Source organism: Dromaius novaehollandiae, chromosome 20 (assembly GCF_036370855.1).
Source record: "Dromaius novaehollandiae isolate bDroNov1 chromosome 20, bDroNov1.hap1, whole genome shotgun sequence".
In the NCBI taxonomy this organism is placed as follows: Eukaryota; Metazoa; Chordata; class Aves; order Casuariiformes; family Dromaiidae; genus Dromaius; species Dromaius novaehollandiae.
In genome coordinates this window covers 10,136,203-10,161,648 of record NC_088117.1, presented here as the reverse complement: position 1 = coordinate 10,161,648, position 25,446 = coordinate 10,136,203, and the positions used below count along the sequence as shown (strand labels likewise).

General features: G+C 54.8%; 1 protein-coding gene across 1 annotated transcript in view; it reads left to right on the top strand.

Annotated features, from left to right (window-relative positions):
• Window positions 1–25,446, top strand: part of VAV2 (vav guanine nucleotide exchange factor 2) — a 147,800-nt gene that overhangs the window by 91,294 nt on the left and 31,060 nt on the right. Inside the window, exons 3-5 of the mRNA XM_026094434.2 lie at window positions 3,648–3,706; window positions 16,027–16,095; window positions 23,608–23,710. Of these exons, the coding sequence (XP_025950219.2) occupies window positions 3,648–3,706; window positions 16,027–16,095; window positions 23,608–23,710 (231 nt within the window). The remainder of the gene's footprint in view (window positions 1–3,647; window positions 3,707–16,026; window positions 16,096–23,607; window positions 23,711–25,446) is intronic.

Genomic DNA, 25,446 nt, shown 5'->3' with positions numbered 1-25,446 from the left:
GCCTTGTGAAAGGACAAACGGCTTCTGCATTTGCAGGATGCGATAAAAGGTTGCTGAGGTATCAATAACCAGAGAGCTGTGATTTCACTTAGTGTCACATCTATATTAGTTGTATTAATATGTCCTTGTGTCCCAAAACCAACCGAAAGCCTCAAACGAGATCAGGGACCCCCGGTGCCAACTGCTGCCTCTCTGCACAACGCAGCCGCTTCTGCCCAGCCCGACAGAAACCGATAGCCGGGAGCGGCAGGAAGCAGTTCGGCGTTTCCTGGCAAATAAGGAGCCGTTTTAGAGGGAAAATGAGACACAGTTTAGCAAACACTTAAGGATTTACTTAGTTTTAAGAATGTTGTTTAATCCTGTTGCAATTGAGAGGATTACTTCTGCTTAAACGCGTCTCTGGCCGGGGCTGGCAGCCCAGAGCGCCGGAGCCCCTGGCGGGAGCCGGGATCGCGCGGGGCTTTTCCTGCCCGGCGAGCCGGAGGTGCTGGTGCAGCCGGAGGTGCTGGTGCAGGCTGCAGCCTGGTACTGGGGCTGCTGGGACTACTGTTGGGGCTTGTTTTGAGAAGTTGCGGAGGCTCTTTGTACCTGGTCGCTCCTGAAAAATGTGTCATTTTTGCATAAGTACCTGAATTTGGGAGCCTGATTGCAGGCAGCCGAGGCTGCGCAGCTGGGTCGCTGCTAGAACCGGCTCGGGGCTTTGATGTGCCGGGACGTGCAGAGATCGGGGGGGTTCGTAAAAGAACAAAGCAAAAACTGTTGGCACAGAAAACAGTGCGCTTTTCTCTTAAGTTTCCCTGGGAGTCAAACCCTGCGGTATAACTGATTCATAAACTGATTTTTATGCTTTATAGGTCTAATAATAGACCACAGAAGAGTCTCATTCAATCAGTCTAGGACTTCCCTTGGACTATTTTGGGAAACGTGCGGCGTGGGCTGCGTCTGGGGCTGCCGGCTGGTGCTCTACCTTCCCTGCCGTGTTCAGCCGACTCCTTTCCAGGTGGACGCTTGTGGGCTAAGTCTCACCTCCTCTCTAAAACTCGGGAAAAATTAGCCCGGCTGCTTTTGCAGGTGGCAGACGGAGGCATGGAGGGTTTGGATAACATGCCTGGGGTGGTCTTCCAAGCTGCCAGCAAGGTTGGGCATAGCACCTGGTTCTCCGACACCCGGTCGTGTTTTCACCTTCTTTCTCCTCTCACTACTCACGTCCCTTTTCTTTTCCCTAAGGGAACATCAGCCTTATTTAAAAGCGCACATTGAAATGTCGGCTTGAGTGGTTGTCCTCCAAAGCGCCGGGGCTCGCGGGCCGGGCTGCCTCCGCTCCCCGGCGGCTCCGTTGCGTTCAGCTCCCCGGTCCGGGAGCGCGTTTGCTCGCCGAAGCGTGATGTTGCCAGAAGTCACGTCTTTGCTTGACGTTTCTCCAAGCCAGAGCAAATGAGACGCCAGCCAGAGATAGGAGCGCGAGGAGGCTTTGCAGAGCCAGGCTCCCTGAATGCATCCCCGAAACGGAGGTGCAGGTCGCTGGTTGGGTTCGGAGCTTGCAGCTTGCTGGCAGGAGAGCGCGTGGCTGGAGCACCTTCTCCACGAGCAGCTAACCTTCCTCCATGCTGCTTTCCTCTTGAAATGAGGAGCTTTGCTGCATTTGAGACTGTGGGGCTTAATTTCTGCTCCAGAAAGCCAACAGGGTCTCTCCTGGTTGCACAGTGGTGGCGGTCCGCAGTCAGTGACCCCAGGGCATCTGACCGTGGTGAGGACGATGTCTAGTAGCTATCCAAACGGCCTCTCGGGGGGAGAAAGAGGCCGAAAAATACACTCATGACAACAAAAAGGATGTTTTGTCTAATCAAAGCAATCCCTAATCCCCGAGTTGTGCTTAGAGGCAAGTGTCAGGGACAAGGGTTAAAAAAGGAGGTCTGGAAGGATGCTTTGGTGATGCCTTTTTTGCTACAAATACTTTGTGCAGGACAAGGGGGCTTCAGAGGCTAGAGGAAAATTCCCTCCCTTGCTCTGGAGTGACTTTTCTGTGTCGAGCTCCTGGTAGTGACATTTTATACCGGGGAGAAACTTGGCTGAGTTTTGACATTCACAGTCTCATTTGACCTGTTGAATAATTCAGCATCTCTGTTCTCCCTGCAAAAGTCCCCCGTTAAATGCGAAACTGCAGCAGGGCCTTTGCTGCCGCTCGGGCTTCGCCCCCGAGCGTTGGGCGACGGCAGCGGGTCCCCGCGAGGCCCCCCGCTCGCTCCGAAGCGCCGAGCCCGAATTCCGAAGGATGCCGAGAAAAACCTTCTCGGAGCATCTGACGGAGGGATGAGGGTTGCAGGAGGGTGGAGGAGAGGATGAGGGCTTGGAGCATGGGGCAGCAGGAGCTGCAGCATCCCTGCGCTCGCCTGCTGTTATGGATCCGGCTGCTATGGATCCTTGGAGCTAGAGGGGGAGATGGTGCTGCGTGGGGTGCCGGAGGTGGTCGCGGAGGCGGGCGGGCGCGCTGCACCCCTCGCTCCCTGCCTGCTCCTCGGGAGGGATTTGCCTGAGGATGCTCGGGAGGGATTTGCCTGAGGATGCTCGCGGCTGGGATTGACGCGCTCCGGCGCGAGCGTGGGAGGCAGCGAGGGGCCGAGTGACAGCAGCGGTCCCCGGGGAGGCGGCAGGCGCTTATTCCCTTAGGGCACGTGCTCACCTGCCCGATGCGTCTGACGGTGGCTTAGCAAACGCGCCGGGGTGGCATCGTCCCTAAGGAAGCAGCGTCCGCGGGTCCCCGCGGCTCGGCTAGGCGCAGGGCAGCCGTGCTCCGGCGGGGCGAACGAGCCCCCTCGATGCCGCCGGAGCAGCGGCCATATCCAGCAGGAACGGCTGGACTCCGTCATCTCCCGAGGAGAGCCGGGGGGGCACGGGGAGCCCTGGGCAGCAGGGACCGCTCCAGAAGGCCTTTATCTGCCTCCCTGACACACACATCTGTATTCATTCCAGTGGAGAGGAACCCCTTCCAAAAATAATAGGTTTGTTTTTTCATTCCCGAGCTTTACGATGATGAATATGAGTAAGAGTAAAGCATGCTTTATATCTACAAGTGACTGCAAACATGTTTTCTGTGTTCATTGAAAATTCTGCAGAGCAATTAAAACATAAGTGGAAGTAAAAAAAATGGGAATTTTCACAACAAGCCGATGGCTTTGCCTTTCCCGATTGCAGTGCCGGTGAAAATATTTCACTGTTGAACCACTTTTGGCTGTTCTCTGCCAGAAAATAACAGCACTCCGCACTCGCCTCTAACAGATGATGTGTCTTTATTGAAACACAAGGAGTCGAAACCTTTCAGTGTTAGCAGGTTTGCCTCAATGAGATCCCCTCGCGCGGAGAAAGAGCAAAGGAGTTATAAACCTTTTGCAATAAAATACAAAGCAAGGCAATTTGCAGAGGTCCTGAGTCTTGCAGAAAACCCGCTAGAGCAGAGCTGGAGCTGTTAGGTGAGCCGCATGGAGGGGTCTCCGGGGGGGCACCGCTCCTGGGGCTGCCCGTTTTCACGGATCCCTGTGGGAGCGGAAAGTTTGGGTCCTGTCGCCGTACTGCGAGCCCCTGCATTGCCACCAAGTTTCCCTTGTTTGCAATAAGCACACCACGGTTTTCTTTTTTTCTCTCGTTCCCAGGTGATATCTGCGGTATCCAGACTCTCCTTCCACAGTATTGCTCAAACCAAAGGAATTAGGTAAGATCCTTGCAATGTGATGCGTCAGATAAGGTTTGTCTCTCTCCGTTAATCACATGTGACTCGTTAGCATGGCTGGGATTATTGTATTAGGGCTAAACAGCCCTCGAGGGGACTGCCCTTGGCGTGCAGGGTGCGGGTAGAAGCGCCTTACTGGCTGCTCAGGGATAGTTTGCAAATGTATTTCATGCCTTCGGAGTCTTTTGCTCTAGATAAAATAAGTGGAAGTGTCCCTAGTTGTACGTGAGGTGCTTCCCAGGCGTGTTGGGGAGGGAAGCAGCGGGTGCCAGGGTGGTTTGAGCTGCTCTTGCTGGAGGTCTTGCTCAGGTGTCCTCTGCCCAGCTGGGGACGGGATGCGGGGGGCCCAGGAGAGCCACGAGCCCCCGTCCCCCTGCGCCTGCCCGGCGCGGCAGGGGTGGGTGCTTGTGCCTCATTGTCCTTGCTCATCGCCCGCCCGGCTCACCTTGGCCCGCTCTGCTATTAGTGCCGAGATTTAGCACCGTCAGGACCTCCAGAGGTGACCAGGGTGGCCTCTTAATTACTAGCAGCTGGCAGACTGCTTCCTGGGCTTGCCAAAATCTCGTTATTGCTGAGCTTGGAGGGGGTGTTAATGAGCAGCCCAGGGCTGGTCCCGGTGCTGGCCACCTCCTCTGCCCACGGAGGGAACAATAGAGGTGGGCTTGAAAAAACAAGCGCGATGCAAACAGCCCTATCTAACAGAGCTGTTATCCACCAAATATTTGCAATTAGTTTTCATATTTGTGTGTATTTTTAATATTAATCTGGTGGGGGTGAGGATCGGATGGGGCCGCCGCTCTACTCCTGGCCCTACCGCCCAGGCCAACCACCCCGTGCCGCCGTTTCCACCCTTGCAATTTTATTTTCTTACCGTTATACGTTATTTTTACTGCCTTCACTACACCGACCTCGTTAGAGGGGAGCGACCCTGTGTAAAACAAGTCCTGCGTCTTCCCGTCTGTTAACTGCGTGTCTGACAGGTCCCACCGGGAGCGTTGGGGATTTGGGAAGTGAAGGTTTGCAAGGCGCGTTGAGGTGGTCTGGAGTCGCGGAGAAGCCTGCAGTGATGATTACTGCAAGGGGAAAGGGCATCCGAGGCTTTTTGGAGGCAGGCGGTGATGGGGGCATCCACGCGTTGCCCTGCCTTTGCCAGGGCTGCGTTTGGAAGCCGGGGTCCCGATGCGGAGAGGTCTCGGCGCCTCGCGGGCAGAGCCTTGCCGCGTCGCTCGTCCCTCGCAAAGCCCTTCCCTGGGCAGGGGGTCATGGCATCATTGCAGACGACGAACGAGCTGTCATGTTTCTGAGGTCTTAGGAGGGTCTCCAGCTCCCAGAGATGGGGCTGATGGTTGGTAGGTCAGGGAAGCGTGCGGTCTGCGGCGTTTCTTTTCTTGTGGATATGCTGATTTTCCTCCTTTTTACAACCATGTTTGCAATTCCCCCTGAAGTCCCTTATCTCGGAAGCCTTTGGCACCGTAATTGCACAGGAATAGCACGGAGCTTCGTGGGTCTGTGCTCATCCCTCCGGGTTTCCCCTGTGTGTTCACCTCGCTGCTCCTCCCGGTTGGCCATCCCAACACCGTGGCTCCCCTTAGCTTGAAAATAGCCCCACGGGTTGTCGCATCCCATCGCCAATGGCCCCGAGTGAGTCAGCCCTCATTTGCCCACTGCTGCTGGCTTTTGTTTTGTTTTGTTTTGTTTTTAGATGATTCCTTGCAACACCATCAATAATACAGTTGGGTTAGGATGGGAGCTGGGCTGGGAGGGCTTCAGTCCCGTAGCATGAGTGTGGCTCTGCTCCAAGCTGTGTTTTAGGTCTAGGGCTTCAGGATCACGCACATCAAGAATCAAATAAATCCCCAAGCCTATTACTTGTCCTTAAATATGTTCCACAGCATGTAGGATAGAAAAATAAAAATGAATCTTATGTGTTATTCAGTGGGAAATAAAGTAATCTTTCTGTCTAATAATTTCTGGATATGTGGACCTTGCCAGAGAGACCCTGTTTCACAGAGTAAATCAGATCGCTATCAGGATAGCTGTGCTGAGATGACAGAGTGTTTCTTCCAAGGAACAAGCTACAAATGGCAAAACATGGCAAAAAATGATCTTGAATGCAATGTTTTGTTTGCAGTACTCTGCGAAGGCTGGACTTAATATATTGCAGCTGTAGCTACAGCCCGTGCTAGGGATTTTCTCCTCCTGCTCTGTTATAATTTCCGTTGCAGGTTTTGGATCTCCTTTGGAAAAGAGGGTCGCCCTTCAGCATATTGCAGCGTTGACTTAGCCTCTATCGATTGCTAAAACCAAAATGGATTTATCCCTTGCACGAGGCTGTTTGTGCAAGCAGCTCGGTTGCTGTCCCTCTCCCACGTTTCGCATCTCCGCTCGTTAAGGAAACGTATAGTCGCCAAGACCATGGTCTGCTGACGGCAGTGCACGGGCTCGCTGCCCGGCAGGTCCAGGCCGCCTTCGGACCACTGCACGCCACGGGGACAAAGTCACTACAATTTTTTTTCCCTCTCTTTTTCTGATAGTTTTGCATGCGGGACAAGGCCCTGGCTTATTGGTGCCTCCTGGAAAAAGGCCCATTTTCTCTCTTTAATTTCGAGCCTTCAGAGGAAAGATGGTTTTGTGGGAATGAACTGCAGGAGAAGTGGATGCACAGAGCTGTGTTTTGATCCCGGCTCTGCCCCCAGCCGCTGTACCCGGCCCTGGGCAAATCCCTGATTTTTGTGCGTCATCTTCTCCCCTCTCAAAAATGGGGATGCGAATAATTCCCGTGTTCGCCTTGCTGGTTTGCACCGAGAGCTGCCTGTTCACGTGGCTGCGTGCAGCCTTGGGCGACGCTGGATTTTGATCTCGCTTAGGAGCACGGATTGTGCGGAAACCCAATAAAACCCTTTTCCTGTGGTTTTTAATCCGTGCATCGCTTTGAGGGCAGCGCGGCGGAGCTGCATCTGGGGCAGAGAGGAGATTACTATCGTGATCTGAGGAGAGAGGGGGTTTTTATCGTTTTCCTCGCAGGGTGCCTTGTTCCTCTCCTGTTCCTCCTTGAGGTTTCTTTCCATGCAAAACACCCTTGGGTCGAGCAGCGGCTCCTTCTGTCCCAAGACCAAATCCCCGGGAAGGCCTGGCAGCTCGGAGGGAGGGCGGCGCGGTCGCGGCCCCGTTCCTGGCGGCTTTGAGAGCCGCGAGCGTTGCAGCAGCGCCAGCGAGAAGGAACACCCTGCTCCGTGCCCGTCCTTGGCAGCCGCCGAACAAGGAGGCTTTATTTTAGGTCTAGGAAACCGGGATTTTCCACTGCAGGCCTGACTCATGGCCCGGGAAGCCCGTTATCCTGTTTCTCAGCGCGGCTGGTGCTGGAGGCTTCCAAGAAGTTTGCAGCAGGCAGAAATAACAGGATCTTCTTGCAGGGACACGGTGCAGAGGCTGCCCTGCTCCCTGCGGCACGAGTCTCCCAACCTTTCCCCGTGTCCTTGAGCAAAATCTTGGCTCCATGGAGGGCACTGAGAATTTTTGCTGCAGGTCCCGATAAACCAGGATTTTCCCCGTGCAGGTTTTCTTCGTGAGCCCTTCCTGCGCTGGTCCCGGGTGACCTCCCCCAGCGGGAGCAGCTCCGCGGCCGAACGGGACCGGTGAGAGCGGCGAGGAGGGGTTTCATCTCCCCGGGATGTGTGTTTCTCCTGGAAGCGGCATTTTGCAAGCAAAGCAGGAGGTTAAGGCATGTTGGCTCCTGCTGCCTTCATGCATTTTTAATGTGTGCGCAGCGAAACCATCTGAAAACGGGAAGGAGTGAGCGCGTTCAAAGGCCTTTTACCGAGGCCCTTAATCTACGTAAACCCTTTATATATGAGTTGAACCGCTGAAGTGACTTTCTGCAGAATACACTGCAGTTAATAAAATATGTTTTAAAACATTTGCAAACGGAGAGAGGAGGGGTGCAACGGTCTATTTGTCAAGTGAACGTTTTCCTCTGCTGGAGGAGCCACCGGCTTCGGCTCTACGGCAGGGAAAGCGGCGGGAAGCGGCTGCTTCCCTGGTTCGGAGCCAAGGTCGGGTGCCCTCGGAGCAGAGCCGCGTTTCGCCGCGGGCGGCTGCGCTGCTCGGTGCTCTGCAGCCTGCGGTCGCAGGAAAAACAAGTAACGTTAATGGTCAGGCTGGTTTAAGTCCAGCCGGCTCTAGGATTAGTACTGGGCTGCTCCCGTCCGTGGGGGATTGGACCCAGAGGAGACTCCTCCACCACCCTGCTTCACCTGCAAAGCGGTGGCACTGCTCGGTTTTGCCCGTGTCGACTTCTCAGATGCCGGGACCTGCTGCAAGCGAGCTCTGCAGCGTCGCGGTCCCCGGCGTTTTGGCCCCTGCTGACTTGCTGTGTGCCAAGCTCGACGCGCTGCGTCATGTCATGGCTTAAATCTCTTCACTCCCAGCGTGTTCCCTTCGCTGGTCAGCTGTGTTTGATCCAGAAACTGTGTCCAAAAACCTCCACGCTCGATTCAGCAGGTCAGAATTAAACCTGGTTGCATGACTGAATCCCTTTCCCCAGCTGAACCCTGCTGCAGTGTGGGAGCAGCCTGAGTTTTGCAGTGGGGGTGATGCTAGAAATGGGGCTTTGTGGTCCCACCAGCACAACTCTGCTCTTGCAAAAGGTAGGACGGCACAAGCCCCACGACAGCATGTCGAGAGGAGGGTTCCCCTTGCCGTCCTGGGGGGGGGGGGGGGGGGGTGACGGGTGACAAGTGGAAACCTTCTCTGTGGTTTGCAGAGATCCTCCAGCACGATGCAGGCCGCGTGCTGATCTGTCCCCCGGCGCCCGGGGATGGCAGCTCGGCCCGGGAAGCAGATCCAGCCGTGTGTGGAAATGACAAGCAATTAAAGTCTCTAACGATTAAGCCCTGGAGTGTCTGCAGGCAGCGGTGCTGGTGGGGAGGTAGTTACAGGATCCCTTCTCCTGAAGGTTGGTTTTACAAGGACTATTTTATTCATTGCCGGTGTGCTCCGTAATTGCACTCTACCCATTATTTTTTTACTGCTGTTGTGTATCCATTGTACACACTTCAAGTGTTGCTATAAAATGGATTTAGAAGCCTGTGTAAGGAAACTGTCCTGAAAATGCATGCGGTTACCTTGCAGAGCACTCCTGGGAAACTGGGACTAAAGCCCTGCTCTTCCTTGTCCCAAAACTCCCACCTGCGTCATCTGAGCTTATGGAAACCATCCCTACCTGTCCGGCCCACGGTTCCCGGTGCGCGTGCATCTGCCTTCCTGGGCATCAGTCCTGACGCAAAACCACAGAGGTTTCTGCAGCCCTTGCAAGGGAGGGTCCAACGCCGATGGCTTCCTGCCATAGGAGCAGACCTTCTGCAGGACCATAGGGCCAGAGAGCTCCTTCCTTTGTCAAAGAGCAGGATCCTTTGCTAAAAGCTGTTTCTTTTCAGCTAAAATCATTTTTAACGCATTTATTTTGGCAACTGTGTATCCTCACAGACTTGCTCCTCAGAGAGTCTGAAAAATATCGCTGCCATGTTTTTCTGTGCAGCTTCTTTGTAGGCTTGGGAGATGCTGAAGTCACGCTGTAAGCATCTGCTAATAAAAGCAAAGGCAGTTTCTCTGGCCGCCTCCCCTCCCCGGCAGCTTTGCATGATGAAGATGCAGTCCCGAAGCGCATGGCTCTGCCTGATAGTCACGTTTGGGGCTCGGTGGCTTTTGGAGAGCACCTGCCTTGTCGTCTCTCATCAACTTTGCCCTCGTCCTGCTTCCCGCAGGGCTCCCGCCTGCATCGCGGGCCGTCGTGGCATCGTCTCACCTTCGGGGGCGGTGGCAGCCTGCAGACACCGTTCTCCTTCTCAGCGTCAGCGCGTGGGTCGCGTGGCAAAGGCGTTGGAAAGGTCGCTGCGAAATGCATCTTTGCTCCGGCATCGGGAAGGGTTCGAGCACGGCTGACCCGAGCTCTGCTCAGCAGCTGCCCCGTGTCTGTGCGCGTCCCACCGCACAGCAGGACCCTGGTTTTGGTGGCACGTCCCGGTGGCATTTGCATGCAAGCCGCGGTGCTGGCACTGGTTCTGGAGCTGGCAGCAATGGCTGTTTGAGTGAATCTCCGGTACGACAGGGAGAAACCCCGCTGCTAGGCCTGCTACAAGGTTTCCTTGTCTTGCCTTGAGAAAAGCCAAGACTAGGAGGGTGTAGGAGGTTTCTGTTTTAACGGGAGGTGTTCTGAAATCAGGCAGTTGCAGACCGTTTTCCCCGAGCGCCGCTGCTCTCGCTGCATCGGGAACCCCGGCCAGGAACACCAATGTTCTCACTTCTCCCCAAATTTGCCGTTGATTTTCAGCTGTGATATTTTCAAGCCTAGTTTTGCTTTTCCTTTCTCGTGAGTCCGCCCTAGGCCAAGTGATTGGTCACGCCGTTACCCCAGGGGATTTTCTTCTGTTTTTGAGAAAGATGCGTCTAAATTCCCCCTTTGATTTCATCTATCTGTTATTGTCGAAGTGGAGCCGAAGTGAGGAGAGAGTCATGCTGCTTTCTCGAGCGGAGCATTGGTACACGAGAATTTTTTTTTTTTTTTTAAAGTGCGATAATGTGCTGAAACATAAAATTATACAAGCTGTTATTTTCTTGTCTCATAGCCTCCAGAAACACTGGTTCAGATTTGAGCTAAAGATAAAGCAGGGTGTGCGGCTAACCCTTGGGCACCGTGTGCCGCGCTATGCTGAAGGCTGTGAGCGCTCCCTGCAAAATCATCATCCTTGCGTTATCTGATTACGTAGCTTGCTGTCTCCCCTACTGAGTTTCCATCAGAATTAGTCTTGCGAGAATTTTTGCAAGTTCCAGACCACAAATAAGAGCACATAATAATTTTTCAGAGGACATGTCTGGAAGTTGGCTCAATGCGAGGTGGTGCTTTCCAGAGATGAGTAATGTAGCACAATAGTATGATTTTAATTAAGTTCAGCAGCTTTTGGTACGCTCCGAAGTGCCTTGTTCTGCAGGGAGAGTTGATTCAGTTCTGCCTTGCAGAAGTGGCTCGTGGGCATTAGTGGTGAGCTTTTCATCTGTCTCGCAGCGCTTTACCCAAGCCGTTCTCTGACGTCCTTCCCATTTCACAGATGGGAAGCGAAGCTCGGAGGAGCGCAGCCGTGCCCGGTGCTGCGCAAGTCGAGCAGACCTGCAAAGCAGCCTCGGGTCTCCTCTTTCCTTGCCCCTAGTCAGCTCGCAGCCACCTCTTAATGCAGCAGTAAATTAAACGCTGGCTTAATCGCTCTAATCCTATTGAAGCCCGCGATGAATGCGTTTGCAGTTGTGTGTAAACGTCTTGCAAAACCACATGGTTTTCTTTGGACGGCTCCGCGGACACCGGGCTCGTGAGAAGCAGGACGTTGTGCGTCGTCCCAGGAGGCCCGTTAGGGCTCCAGGACGCAGAAGCGATGGCTGGCAAGTGCCCGGCGGGTACGGACAGGGGCAGGGGGAGGGAAGGGAGATGCCCTGCTCGGGGAGCGACTTGCCGTTCGGAAGAAAAAATAGCGGGAGGACAAAAAAAAAAGGGAAAGGTTGGAACTCGCAAAACGATCCGTTGCAAACGGTCGAGGTCTGAGCGCTTCCCTGGGAGAAGTATGCTGCAAGGCTGGAGCCACGTTAAACCTCCACGCCCGTGGGGGCCTGGGCAGCCGCTCCGGTGCAGAAAGCAGCATCTGCTGCTTGGGCCCTGCACTGATTTGGAGGCATCGTTCTGAATGCTCCTGCAAGGCGGTCGCCGAGCGGTGCTGAGCAGCCCTGTTAGGAGTGAAAGCGATGCTGTTGAGACACGCGCACTGACGGGCTTGGAGCGTTTCCCCGGAAGCATTCCTCCGTGTTCCCTCTTCCATGAGGACAGATGGATGCTCGGGGAATGAAAACGCCTCTCCCAATCTACGCCCTGCACGTGCAGGAGCAAGCAAACGACATACGCTGGTGCGGGCGTGCGGAGGTGGGTTGCCAGCGGGCTTTGCTTGGCCGGTGTGATTAGCAGCGCTCGGGTAGCGGCTGCGATTAGCAGCGCTCGTTTGGAAGCGGGGGAGCCACGGCTGGCTGGCAGCCCGACGCCCCGACTCGCACCCGGAGCACAGCCGCAGGGTCCAGACCCGGGGTGAAGTCATAGGTGCTGCTAGAGCCTCTCGGTCCTGCCCTGTTGCTTCCTTCGAAAAGGGGTTGTCGGAGGACCTGGGCGTCCAACTGTGTATTTTGCAAGTGACTGCAAGGTGTAGTTACAGCCTGTAGCTACCAGGACATTAAAACATGTTTTTGGCTAGATCCGGAGCCGGGAAGGCTCAGCACAGCCGGTCCGCGTCGGCAGAGCTGTGCAAGCCCTTTGCGCCAGCCGGAGGCTCCGGGCCCTCCCGGTAATTAAGAAACGCCGTGCGTAAAGGGCGGCAGATGGGAGCAGCTCACGTTTCACTGGTGTCATGTACTCAGCCTGCTTTTTCAAAGACCAAAGTGCGATTGCTAGACTTGAAATGGGAACGAGCCGGTCCCAGATGAGCACGGCAGCCTTGGAGGCTGGAGTTCAGCTCCCGGTGAAGGATGACTCATCTCGTCCCAGCTCTTGTGGACGTTTGCCCATGTCACGAGAAGGACGTTCCCACGGAGCTGCCCCGGAGACCGTCTCCACTGAGCGCGGCCCCGGACGGGAGCAGCTCGTGGGGGCAGAGGGCACCGAGCGGGGAGTCACCCCGGCCGCGCTGGTTTGCGCCCTGCCTGCCTTTCGTTAGGTGCCTCATGAAATGTTAATTGATTACGCCTCTGTGCGATGTGCTGTGGCTTTGGGCAGTTCCTACATTGCCGTGCGAGTTTGTGCATGAGCAACTCTCCAACCTTTGAAAATCGCCTAAGTGTTCACGAGATCAAGGGCATTTTGCATTGCATGTCGAGAGCGATCATCATCTGCTGTAACACTGGTCCTCAAAGAGAGAAGCTTGCTCTAAGTTCCATCACAAATTACCTGGTCTTTCCTTCTTTTTAAAACTTTAGAACAAACACATCAGATCGATGCCGCCTGCATTCAGTTCTTTGATCTCTGCAAAGGGCACTGTTGGGTGCGGTGGGTTTTGCCCGTGAAGGAGTCTGCTCCGAGGTTTGTTATCCCTGAGAGCCCGTTCCAGCGTGGCGGGAAGTTGCTGGGGCTTTTGCTGCTCATCTGGGAGGGATCAGGCTTGCTGCAGCCCGGGCCCAGGCTTGGAGAATGTAGGGCTCAGTAGGTGGTTTTAAGTGATGCTAGTGTAAAAAGTCTAGTTTTTAATTAATGATACTCAATAAGAGGAATTTTCCAATGAATGCAAATGAATTGCAAAAGTCTTGGGTTTCAGTGGACTCAGGATACTGGACTCTGGTCCTGTTGGACATCCCCAGCCATTCTCCCAAGGTGCAATTAATATTGTCTATCAAGTTGCAATGTATCCGGAGATTTTAAAGAATTTCTCACAACATTTCTGCTGTTCCCTTGAATAATGCCGTACAGACTGCTCCCAAAGAGCGCAGCAGCTCCGGGGGAGCTCAGGGCTAGAGGATGTGCAGCACTGATGCTCTGCAGCATGGAGATGCTTTTTCCTCTGTAGTTGCAGACCAAGTTATTAATCTACACACACGTCTCCGTGCAGGCGCTGCGCTTGATGTGACTTCACTCGATGTGACTGAGGTAAGACCCCGGTAAGAAATGCCGGGTGAAGAGTTCACCGGTGGGGTTTTTCCAGAGTCGCACTGACCTGGATACGGCAGGGCAGAGGGAGAGGAGGGCCTTCCTCCCCCGGCCGCTCCCGCCACGTCACGTCGGCCTCGGCATCCGCTCGAGCGGCAGATGTCCCTCCGAGGCGCGCGGAGGTGGCTGCGGGAAGCTGATCCGATGGGAAGCGGCAAAGCCAGCGGAGTGCTGGGGTAGCTGGAGGGGCAGGGCTGGGCGTGCAGTCCGGCTCGCGCCGAAAAGGCTCCGTGCAGAAAAGTGCTGGGAAGCGTTAAAAATGCTACTTCGATGGCTGGTGGTTGGAGGTTTCCTGTAATCGGCTCTTTGATGGAGAATGAATTTTTCTTACATTCAGCCAAGAAAAATAATGCAAATGGATATATAGGGGAGCATAAAACTAAAGTAGGAGAGGTTTTAAACAGTGGCCATAATTAGTGGGGCTAAATTAAATTGCGTTGTTGCATGGGGGCTTGATCAAGAGCAAGGGCTGTCTGACCTAGAGCTGCCTCAATCCCGTGCCGAGAGGTCCCTGGCCCGGGTGGCTTGTGCCACCCCGTGAGGGGGGTCGGAGGGGAAGGGAAGGGCTGTGACCCCCCTTTGGGCAAGGGGCGATCGGAGGCAGCGGGGGCCGCGGGGAGCAGCCTTTGCACCGGCAGCCGGGGCCGAAGCCCAAAGCCGGGGCTTTCTGCAGAACGCCGTCCTTCAGCTCCAGATTTTAGCCGGCTCATTTAGCAAACTTCTCCTCGGCGTGACTTTCCTTTTAATTGCATGCCGGGCATCCTTATTTTGGCCATTATCCGCTCTCGCACGGATACAGGTTGTTAATTCCTACTCGGCTCGACTTTCGCTCCGGTGCTTTGCCCGCGGTCAAGGTGAAGCTGGGAGGACTCGCGCAGCTGCTGCCTCCCCGAAACTCTCCTTGGAAAATGTTTTTCTCTCTTTGGTGTCTCCTTGTCTTACACGGGGGAGTTTTATCGTATGGATTGATTACACCGCGAGCCCAGATTTATGGCTGGAAATGGGTCCTTGTGATTTTAGTATTCTTTACGACTCTTTTACTTCTTTCTTTCTGGCATGGTGAGCGCTGGAGAAGGGAATAGGCAGATTAAAAGCAGAAGAGGCATTTCAGAGGTGGATAATCCACCTCATGGTGGATTTTATTTATTTTATTTTTTATTTTTTTTAAACAAGTGGTGGTTAAAAAAAAAAAAAAGGTCACCTCTGCTTCCTGCTCTCTGTCTGGAGCTGTGTGGGACGGGGTGGCCCTGTGGCACGGTCACTTCCCCGTCCCCCTCGCCTGGCGGTTCTCATCATCGGCTCTGCCACGTGCTCGAGGAGCTGGTGGTGTTTTTGTCCGAGGTTCACATGGCCTTTGCATTAGTCACCGGTCCCTCGGGGACAGCAGGGGAGAGGAAATAGAGACGTGCGCATGTGTTTGGTAAAGCTCCTCCGTGTCTCCTCTCTTCTCGCTGTGCTTTAAAGCTGCTCTGCAAAACGCGGAGGGCTGCTCCCCACATCTGGCACAAGCCCGAACATCTGGTTCTGGCAGATGTTGGGGTGCTGAGGCAACTACCGAGTGGCACTGGCCTTGCCGCCTAGTTTTAACCGAGCCCGCGCAGGCGTGAGCCCGGCTTGGGAACACGCGTGGTCCGGAGCTGCTCCCCGAAGGAAGGGAGAGGGAAGCAGGGGAGGGAGGGCAAATTATTGCTGGAGACAGGATCCAAGAATAGCAGATTCTGGGGCTGGCCAGGCTGCGTATTAAATCTTTCAGGAGAGGCGATTTATCATGAAACGGGGACGGTGGGAGAGCAGGGGAGGAAATTACGCTTGGGGGCAGTTAAAAGTTCACACGTATCCACTTTTGCTCGCCCACGGCACCAGCATCCAGCGCTGCCGGGCTGCCAGCGGGACGGTACCCGGGAGCCCACTGCCACCGGAGCGCGGGGTTGGGGACCTCCCGGCCCTCCGCCTCCATCCTTCGCCGCGGTGGCTTCGGCGGTCTGGCCGGTGGCACCAAGCGAGGCTCGGGGTGACCGCAGGGGCTGCTGGCGCGGGACGGCCTTAGCCTCTAGGTGCATCCAGCCCCGCCGGGGCCACGGCCGCTGCGGCTCCGTGCCGGCGTTAATGCACCGGGTTTGATTAAAGCGGTGTTTTTTCATCCCCTTCCCATACTGATTATTACTTTAGAAAGAGCCAAAGAGTTTTTGCCTTCCCCATCTCCCTCCCTCTCTCTTTTAACCTGCTTTCCCCCCCGTTTTGCCGTTTTTGGGGCCGGGAGCGGTGGTGCTGGCTGTGCTTTGCCAGAGCTGCCTCCGGCTCAGCGGGTGCAGCGCCGGCTCCGACCCGGGTTTCCTCTGCGGGGTTTGAGCCGCCCCGCGGGAACGGGCGCTCCGGCGGCACGGTGCCCGGTTCCTCGTCCCGTCGTGCCGGCGCTGACCCCGGGAAGCAGCGGAGGCGGCATCCTTCCGGGAGCCGAGGCCTCGGTAGGAGCAGATGTGTTTGCGACGAGCGTTTTGCTCTGGACGAGCATCGCTGCGATGCGCCGGGCTGCGAGGTCAGAAACGCCAGTAACACCGTGATTTGTCTCCTTCCCCAGGCCTTTCCCTTCGGAGGAGACCACCGAAAACGACGATGACGTCTATCGGAGCTTGGAGGAGCTGGCGGAGTAAGTGGCCTCGCCTTTCGAGAGGGAGGGGGGTTAAAAAAGGGGGTGGGGAGAGGCAAAGTCTGATAAAACGTGACAGCAGGGCTTGGCGAGCCGGGCTGCCTGCTTTGATCTTCCTGCCAGGAGATTTTTGTGCTCTTACAATAGCCTGTTTTTTCCCGTGTAGAGCCCTGGGAGACATCACTTCTGATCGGGCTCAATTTACAGGTGGCGTGGTGGGGGGCAGCAGGGGCCACGCCATCGGGGAGCCCTTCCGCGTGCTAAATCCTGTCTTTAAGTGCAAAAACCCCTCTTTAAGTGCAAAAACCCGGGATGTAAGTCCTCAAATGGACCAAGCAGGGGTTTCCTCCGAGGACCTGCCATGGGCCCCTCGTAGTCTCCTCCCGACAGCGGGAGCAGGTAGGTAGGAAACTCCAGAATAATGAATAATCCATACCAGAAAGCATTGTGCAAAGCGTAAATCTGGGCGATCCATGTGGCACGGCTTGCTTCAGCCACGCCGTTTGCAAAAATAGCTACCTAGGCAAAAACAGCTTTATAGCTGGGGACCTCGGAGCAGGGAAGTGGCCCCGTGCACTCGGGGAGGGGACGCAAGGGCCGCCGGAGCAGGGCAGGTGGCACCCCTTTCCTAAATTGCCGCTGGACCCTGTTTGAGGTTTTCCAGCGGCTGCGGATGCTCCAGTCCACGGCTCCCTGCGGTGCTTTTTGCAGGTGCCAGACGGTCCCTGCACCGCATGCATCCCCGATGGTCCAGCATGTTCTGGTGATATAACAGGCTTTTAAACAACCTCAGACTAAAGCACACGTGGGGAAGCGCTGGCGTTATCGGAATTCGATGGCCGTGTTCCCATTGACTTCAGCGGGGCCGGGATTTTCCTCACAAAGCGCAGCCTGTTACGCACGGAGAGCACAGCCGTATGGGTGGATATGCGGCTTACACCGTTAAATATTATTGTTCCACAACATAAATAATAAGGCTTCTTAATTCAATGAGTTCCTTATGGCTTGGGTTATTACAAAAGTAAATCATAAACTACTCGTGCGAGGACCAGGTTCTACTGGAATCCCTGACTCGTGGTTTGGTCCGAGCCGCTCCGGTTTAATAAATTCCAACTTATAAAGAGATCCTCTCAAAAAGAACCCGTTTCCCCTCTCCTAATGGTCTTAAAATCCCTTAAATATTGGGTATCGAAATTCCCGGTTCTCGCGCGCAGGCCTGCTTTTAGCTGGAGGAGGGTTCGCGTGTGAATTCCTGGTGCCGGCAAGAGCGGCGGGCGCTGGCGATGCTCCAGGCAGCGCGCGGCCCCGGATCAGGGCGCTGCGCTCGGCGCTGGCAGCAGGTTATTGTGCGTTTAAAACGGAGTCCCGGCTTTAACCGCTTTGCTGCTGGTTTCCGCAGCGCTCCCGCTCAGGCAGCGGTGCAAAGCGTTGCCTTTGGAGGGTCCATGCGAGCCGTGTCCCCCCTCTGCGTCCTGGCGCGCGGGATTTCCAAACTGCTTTGCGTCCCTTCACTCGCGGCTGGAGCTGGTCCCTCCCTGAGGGGCTTAGATGCCCCAGTCCCACGTTCAAATGACTTAAAAGTTTAATTCTCGCTCGTCGTCAGTGCGATGTAAGCTCTTTTCCTCTCTTTCCCAGATCGTCTCCAACTTCTAGCTTTGTTTTTCCCGCTCTGTGCAATCCCTCTCTCTGCTCCCTCAGCTGGGAAAGACGTGTGCTGGGGCTGGTGCAACAGGACGGGCTGAAACGCTCCGTTTTTGGAGGGGGTCGGAAGGCAGCGTTTCGATCTCGCCTGCTCCGTGGAGCAGCGGGGTATCTCCCGTTGGAGGCTTTGGCTGAATTTCTGCTCTGCAAAGCGCTCCAAATATACGCACATGTCGTCGGACGGTTCGAGGTGGAGGCTCTGATTTGGGAAGCAGTGGTGTTGCAAAAAGGCCAAAGAAAAAAGTATTTGAAGCAAGGCCTGGGTTGGAGAAGGCATGGGATGGAAAAATAGAGATGTCTCGGGAGGGACGGTGGGATCTGGTGGCAGTAGCCCGCGTCTTCCCTGCCCTCGTGGGCTCCCTGCGCGGGGAGGGAGCCCGGGCGCTCCTGTCCCACGCTGCGCTCGGATGCGGGACGTGCTGCATCCCGGGGGGCACGCTTTCGGGAGCGGGGTTCAAACTTGGCTCATCCGAAGCCAGCAGTCGTAAAACCGCTGCTTTGACGCTCAGCCGAAATGCTGATCCCTTCGAGACCTGGCGTTGCTGCTAGTCTTGGTGTCGGAGGAGCATCCGGGCGCTCCTGCTGAAGTCAGTAGCCCACAGCGGTGTCTAATCCCTTCCTTGCAGAGCTTATCGTGTGGCGCAGATAAAGCACGGAGGGGCAGCGAGCAGGGGGGCAAGGGAAGGGGAGAAGCAGCAAAAAGATGGGATGATTTGCCCGAGGTGGTGAGCGAGCAAGCCCCGGTCACCAGGACATTCCCCTTGTCCCTTTGGGGTGGCAGCGTCTCCCTCGGGTGCGCCTGCCCTCCGCTCAGTGCCCCGGTTTCTGCCCTACGGACGCGGCTCAGCGGAGCATCCTTGCCGGGTGAGCCCAGGGACCTGCCCGGCTGCGAGCACCACCGCGGCCTGGGGGAATGCGAGGCCAGGGCAGCTCTGCACCGTGCTGCTCCGAAAGGCCCTGCAGGCTCCTCTTTTGCTGAATTTTCATGATTTCAAGCAAAGGTGCAAGCAAGGGGCTTCTTCAGAAGCCGACTTAAGAAGTGGTTTCCCAGAAGGTGGCAAATGGACTTGGCGCGCTGGAGCATCCCAAGTCGCATCCCCGCTGCGGTGAACGCTTATGGATGAGCCAACAGCTCAGAGGAGGGAGCGCGAGGTTAAGCCTGGCTCAGGTGAGTCAGTAACCTGGGGGCTCCCATGAGGTCTGCGCCCTAGAAGGGGCAGAGCAGGACTGTGCACCGGGATATCCAAGAGCAGCTTTCTGAAGTTCCTTGTTTCTTCTACTGCTGTCACCAATGTTCCCTCTTTGTATCTCCCAAAATAGCGACGTGATCAGCAGAATTTCTCAAGTGCGTTAAAAAAATGATGATGAATAGGGGAGCCAAGGTGCGATGATAAGTTAGCTGCCACTTTTTTCATTATTTTTGCTGTGTTGGAAAAAACCACACATGCCAGCCAGTTAAATAAATGGCTCTGTGGTACAAGACATTCAAGCCATAGCAATTGTAAACACATCTTGTCGTCTTTGTCACCAGTTAAGATTTGTACATGTCCTGCTGATGCCACCTCTAAGATCGTGTTAGCTGGTGTAAGTGTTGGTGGCTCATTTTTGAGATTGAATGAGGGAACCTGCAGTCCTGAGCAGAACAGATGGGAAAGGCCTCTCTTGCTGTTTCCAGACACGCCATCTAAGTCCAAGTACTATTTGGTTAATTAAAACTCTAAGATCTCGAGTCCGAAGGCTGTGCTGCACATCTGGCGCTCCCTCACCCCGAGCCTGCCAGATGTGGTGCAAATATAGGACTTCTGCTGCTCGTCCTCGTTTGTCAGAGACCGTCAATGAGGGGGTTGCTCCCATGAGCTGTCTGTTTATAGCTCTAAGTGCGGAGTAAGAATGAGAAAGCGCAGGATTGCTGGGGCGAGCTGGAGCCTGGCAGCTCTCCGGGAGACTCGGCACGTGCTTCCAGCCCAGGCCTGGCAGAGGCTACCAGGTCTGCTGCATCTTCAGCCCTCCCAGCCGCAGCGCTGGACGTGTGGGTTCAGCTTTTGGTTGTCTTACTTGAGCTGCCTCTCCCTCCTCCCCTTTCTGCAGCTCTTTCTGGGAGTTTCGTCAGCAGAGCGAAAGCAGCGCTGTGGTTTGGACAGGGCTGCGGTGTGGTCTGCCGGCCCGAGGGCCTCGCTTGGGCTGAGCTGGGTTTGGGACCGTCCTTGCTTCTGGCAGAGGAAGAGGCTGGTAGAAACTCATTGCCTTCTCCGAGTGCTGGAGGAGGATTAAGAGACCCTCCGATGGTCCTCGAGCTTCTCAGCTCTTCCTCCTCCGCCCTCCTTGTTGATGATAATGAAAATGGGACAGGCAGCGTTCCTCTAACACGGCGAGGTGGACCTGCCGCAGAGGATTCACCACCGGCACCCAAGCCCCGAGGCAGCTGACCCTCCGGGGCAGAGCTACGAGCTCGCACGTGCTGGTGACCGCCCCAGACTTTATTTTTTGCTTTCAACGAGCTTTTCCCTCTAGGCAGGATGCTGCCAGGCCGGCCAGTCCAAAGCTGGCTTTCTCCATCCTAGTAACAGTAATTGCGAATGCTAGTGTTGCCTCTGAAGGGAGGATAAAATCCCTTTCCTCAGCCCAGAGCTGTCAATGAATCTCCTAATCCAGGCAGTAGGTTGTAGGCTCTGATACACGTGGGTAACTCTGTTTCTGCTGGTTTCATTGAGGGAGTAAATTGCCTTTTTTTGATGGAAAAAAGATGGGATGATCTGGCCTTCCGTGCTCAAGTTGTTCAGTCCCAGCGCGCCATGCTCGGGATGCTGAATTTAATGCCTCCCACCGCAGGGGACTCTTCTAAACCCTGGAAATATCTGCCCCGCTTTCCCTTCCCATATGGCAATTAACGTTTAGTGTGGTCTGGGGTCGCTACTGGCTAAAACCCTCCTGGTGCCCACTCTCTTTTTTAATAACAGAAGGGGGTTTGCGTATTTTCAACTCTGACAGACGAAACACAGAGCCCGGTGAAAGTCGGTGTGTGCAAAGCGCTGGTGGCAACAGCGATACGCGCACCAGCAAAACCCTGCAGCTCGCAGGCTGCTCGGGAGAGGCTAATCTGCACGTTTTACGGTTCCCCATAAAACTGGCAGTCTGGCGTTTCTCAGAGATGCGGCAGGAATGCGCTTTAATAAATACGGGATCATCTGACGAAGGTATCGTTATTTTAATACCACCACGGCTGTCGGTTTGGAGCTTCTCTAGCGCTTCTCCCCCAAGCTCAGAAATGGAGGCATCTTTCCAAATGCCCCTGTGAAATAGGGATATTTGCTTTTTTTTCTCCTCCTCAGGCAAGGAACTGGAGATAGAAAGAGGGGTTGCACTGGTTTTGGTAGGAAAGAGCACACGGGGCAGCGGGAGCTCGGCTGCTTGCTCGGGGCGGCAATGCTGGCGAGGTGGTGGCACACGGATCATGTCCAACCGTGCCGGAGCTGTAGCTCCGCAGGCACTTTGCTGCATTTGCACTTGCTCCCGGCCTCATTCTTCTTCCATTCGTTCTTCTCCCCCAAAACGGGGCGGTGGAGATGCCCACAGCCGCACTCGCTGCCGTGCAGGGAGCGCCCGTTGCAATATTAACTCAACCGTGCGTTTCCTAACGACCTTCTAGCCGGAGGAATGATGTATGGAGAGGCAGCCGGCGATCTGAAAAGTGCATGCAGGAATGGAAGATTAATCAGGAACCGGGAGTTACTTGCTCTGGATAAGGAGAGGAGCGTAGAATATAAATATTGGTACAGATAATAACAGCGGTGGCGACACTTGGGAAGGGGAAGATGGATCGCCAGCTATTAGTGGGCATTATTACAGCAGCTGCAATGTATCAGTCTGGGAGAATGGGAATGATACATCATGCCAGGGCATTTATTTAACCCCCCCCCCCCAAACTTTTATTAAATAAATCTTCTTTTAAAGATAGAAAGAACTGCATTTAGAAGAGAAATAGAGCCCACTTTTGCAAATATATGTGTATCTGCTGCTCAGTGCTGAGCGTATAATATAGAGATACTGAGCGTTACAGTTTGCGCAGAGTTTTACGCCTCAATATTTGTATGTAATTAATACTTGTGTTGAAAGAGACAGCTCGTAACGTATCAGAAAGCTGTTTGATATTCCGGTGTTTCGCACAGTGCTGATCCCAGGAGGCTGACTTCAGTGGGAGCCATTAGCAATCAGCACCTGTAGGTCTGAGCTCTAACACTATTATTTTTAATTAGTATTTATTATGGGTTGAATTTTCAAAAATGCTCGATGACTTAGGAGCCCCAGGGGCATTTGTGTAGGCTCTGATGACTACTAAGTACCCAACGCCATCAGCTTTGGATAGAAGTTGGGTGTTGTGTCTTGTCTTATAAAGTCCCTGCTCGCCAGGGCAGCTCCTACGCGACTTGGCCAATTCTGAAAATGTGACTTCTGCTTGATCTGGCCATGTTGGACGTGTCGTTATGGGGATCCGCGTGGGGCTGCAGCCCCATGGGGCCGAGCGTCGAGGAGCTGAGCCTGGGCTGTCCGTACGGTGAGACCTCGGGCACCGGCAGCACCTGCTGCTGCGTGCGATGGGCGCTCTTCTGGTTCCACGTGCAGGTCCCTGCCTGCCCGAGGGGTCCTGGTAAATCTGGTGCATCTCTGCGCATGTGCAGCAGTCACTTGAGACGCGTTGGTAGCGTCGAACGGGGCTTGGGCGCTTTTCCACCAGCAGTCGCGTGGAGGTGGAGTAGGGATGCACCTTGCGCTTGCGCCCACCTTCGCAGCTGTGATCCTCTGCTGCTGCACCCGCAGGTGGAGCAGGGCCGAGGGGCCGTTTTGCCCTGGGTGCTGCACCGTTTGCACCGCGTTTCATGCCAGGCATGAGTAGGACGTGGCAGCGGCGTGGAGAGGAGCCACCTCCTCACTCCTTGTCGTGTCCCACCGGTGCTCCCTTCCCACCCAGGCTCCTCCCGTGCTCGCTCCGAGGACGTCCACGCTAGTCCGAGAGATGTTAGAAATGAACCTCGTTGGCCAGCAGAGCAGAGGTGGTGTTTTATGGGAGTTGGTACATCACCCAGTGAAACCAGACCCAGAGGCGTTAAATATTTATGGGGTATCTCCAGCGCAGAGCTGTTCGTGGGCTGCTGCTCGGGGCAGCTGCCTGGCCCGACCCCGGCTCCGGCGTTAGCGGGGCAGCTCGCCAGCACCCGCTCTTCGCGCAAGGTACCTGAGAAGCGTGCCTGTGGTCAGCACGGTGCCGTTCACGCCGGGAGAGCTGCACGTTCAGAAAAGCTTGAGTCTTGATCCTTTGCAACCCTCGATTTCTGCTGAGCTCCAAGGTAGCGGATCAGCCCCAAGTTTGGGAAAGGGGTGGGGGAATCCTGGGGAGATAACACCGGAGACTACGGACACCTACGGAGGCAGGCGGAGCAGGGCCGGGCTCGGTGCCTTGGTGCAGCCGGTCGGAAGGTCCCGATGAAGCCGGAGCGATGCCTCAGCTGCGGCGTCAGCTCCTATCGCACAACATTTCGCCCATTTGCAGCCTCCGAATGCAGTGAGCGGGAGTCGCCGTGCCATGGGTGCTCATCGGGGAAAACAGGCACTTCTTAATGGGGAGAAGTGAAACGAGGATGTTAAAATGTTGTGGTCCTGGAGGGCTTTAAAAAAAGGAAAAATCCTTCCTTTTCTTTTTTTTAATTGTCGTGATTATTGTCCCTCTTTAGCGGGCGCAGTTGTTCGCTTGCCCGGTCGGGTGGCGGCGGAGGTGCCCTCTCCATCACCGCTCAATCGCTCTCGCTCTCGTTCCAGCGAACATGATCTGGGGGAGGATATTTACGACTGCGTCCCCTGTGAAGATGAAGGCGATGATATCTACGAAGATATCATCAGAGTGGAAGTTCAACAGCCCATGGTAACAATTTATATGCGTTTTTAAAGCTGTGGCTTGGTGGGAGGGGAAGGGGGAGGATAAAATTAAATAAGTGATCCACCAGCGAAGGGTAACGAAGCAAACCCCCACGCACCGTTCCTTGAAGCTGAGCTGCCTCACGACGGGTAAAGGCCCTGGGGCCCGCCGTGGGCAGCTCCTCGAGGAGCCATGACGTCCACCACGGAGAGGGTTTGCAGATGGGTTGGTCTTGGAAGAGCCCCAGAGACCACGGCAGGTCCGGCCAGGCCAGCGTAGACCCCGCGGGGCGACCTGCCTTAGCGCTGGTGCAACCCCCTGCTCCGGGAGAGGGAAGGAGGTCCTCGAAGCTCCCCGCGGGTGTGTTTGGGGGATTTAGACGTGAGCCCCTGCGACGTGTCTCCCAGGGAAACGGAGAGGGCTGCGCTGGTTTCTGCTGATGCAAAGCTCCAAGGGAGATTTTCACCGGAGCACCAGCTTCCAAATCTTCCCCTTCCCTCGGCTGTCTGCCAGCCGCGGGATTCGCGTAGCCTCTAATTACCGTCTCCTGGCTGCAAACAGCGGCTGACAGCGGTACATAACTCGCTGTAACGAAGCGGGATAAACGGACAAGCTCACCGATCGATGAAATCCCCCGAGCCCGACGCGGACCGCGTGCGTGGGGGCGAGCGGAGGCAGCCTCGCCGCGCTGTTCGGAGGCACCGGCAACACCACCGCTCCTCGCCACCGCTGTTTTTACCATTTTGCCAGGAGCTGCAGAAGCCCATTTGCCCAAGAACTGATCCTTGGAAGGTTTTGGTGGAAATTTCTCATGCAGAAGGCTAAAATGGGAGAAAGCACCCCTCGTGCGGGACGTGCGGGGTTGGGGCCAGTGGAGTTAGCGCCGAGAGAGCAGCTCCTGCCTGGCCTTTCGCTCCAGGGCTGTAGTTGTGTCCTCTTAACAGCTCTGGTTTTTGGGTCCTGATGGCCAGTGGTGGAGTCAATGAAGAGCAGCTGAAGATGTGTCCCACAGCGTTTTCCTACCTCTGACTCCCTTTCCTCCTCTTAGCAAAAGAACCTGTTATTAATATAACCACCCACATTTCTGTCTGAATGGTGGAAATATTTTGGTTGTGGGTTTTTTTTTGTTTTTGCTTAAGATGTGTTGCAGTAGGAAGTGTATAATGCTAATTGGTTTCTTGTGTTTCTGCACGCTTCAGATTAGATATATGCAGGTAAGAGACCAATTAAAATACTGGTTTCCATCTAGCTGATAGAGCTAAGCTGGGCGTTATAACTGGGTGTAGAAACCATGTTCATTCCTATGCATGATCATTAAAAACCAGTCACTGAATTACTCCAGGAGTTGGGGCTTTAAGAAATACATGTATTATCTCGTCTGACCTACAACGATGAGAATTCGCAACCTGCCAGGGTATTTGTATAAGTCTAACGAATTATTTTTGACCATTTAGGCTCTATTATGAGTTTCCTGTTAAGCAAAAAATAATAGGGGAAAAAGCAGTACTTGTCTTTCAATTATTCCGCTTTAGCTGGTGTCTTGTAGCTATAGTTCCCTTTGATGATGTAGCTATAATAAACACCAAAAATGTAATGCTTGCTGTGTTGAAACATGCTTGATAGTAGAGCCAAGGTTTCTTCCGAATTTTTTAGAGAAAAACTGTTTCTGTTAACAGCAGCTGTGAACAGTATTCTTCTGACTTCCCAAATTTGCGTTTGTTACGGGTTTGCTGTTGCTGAAG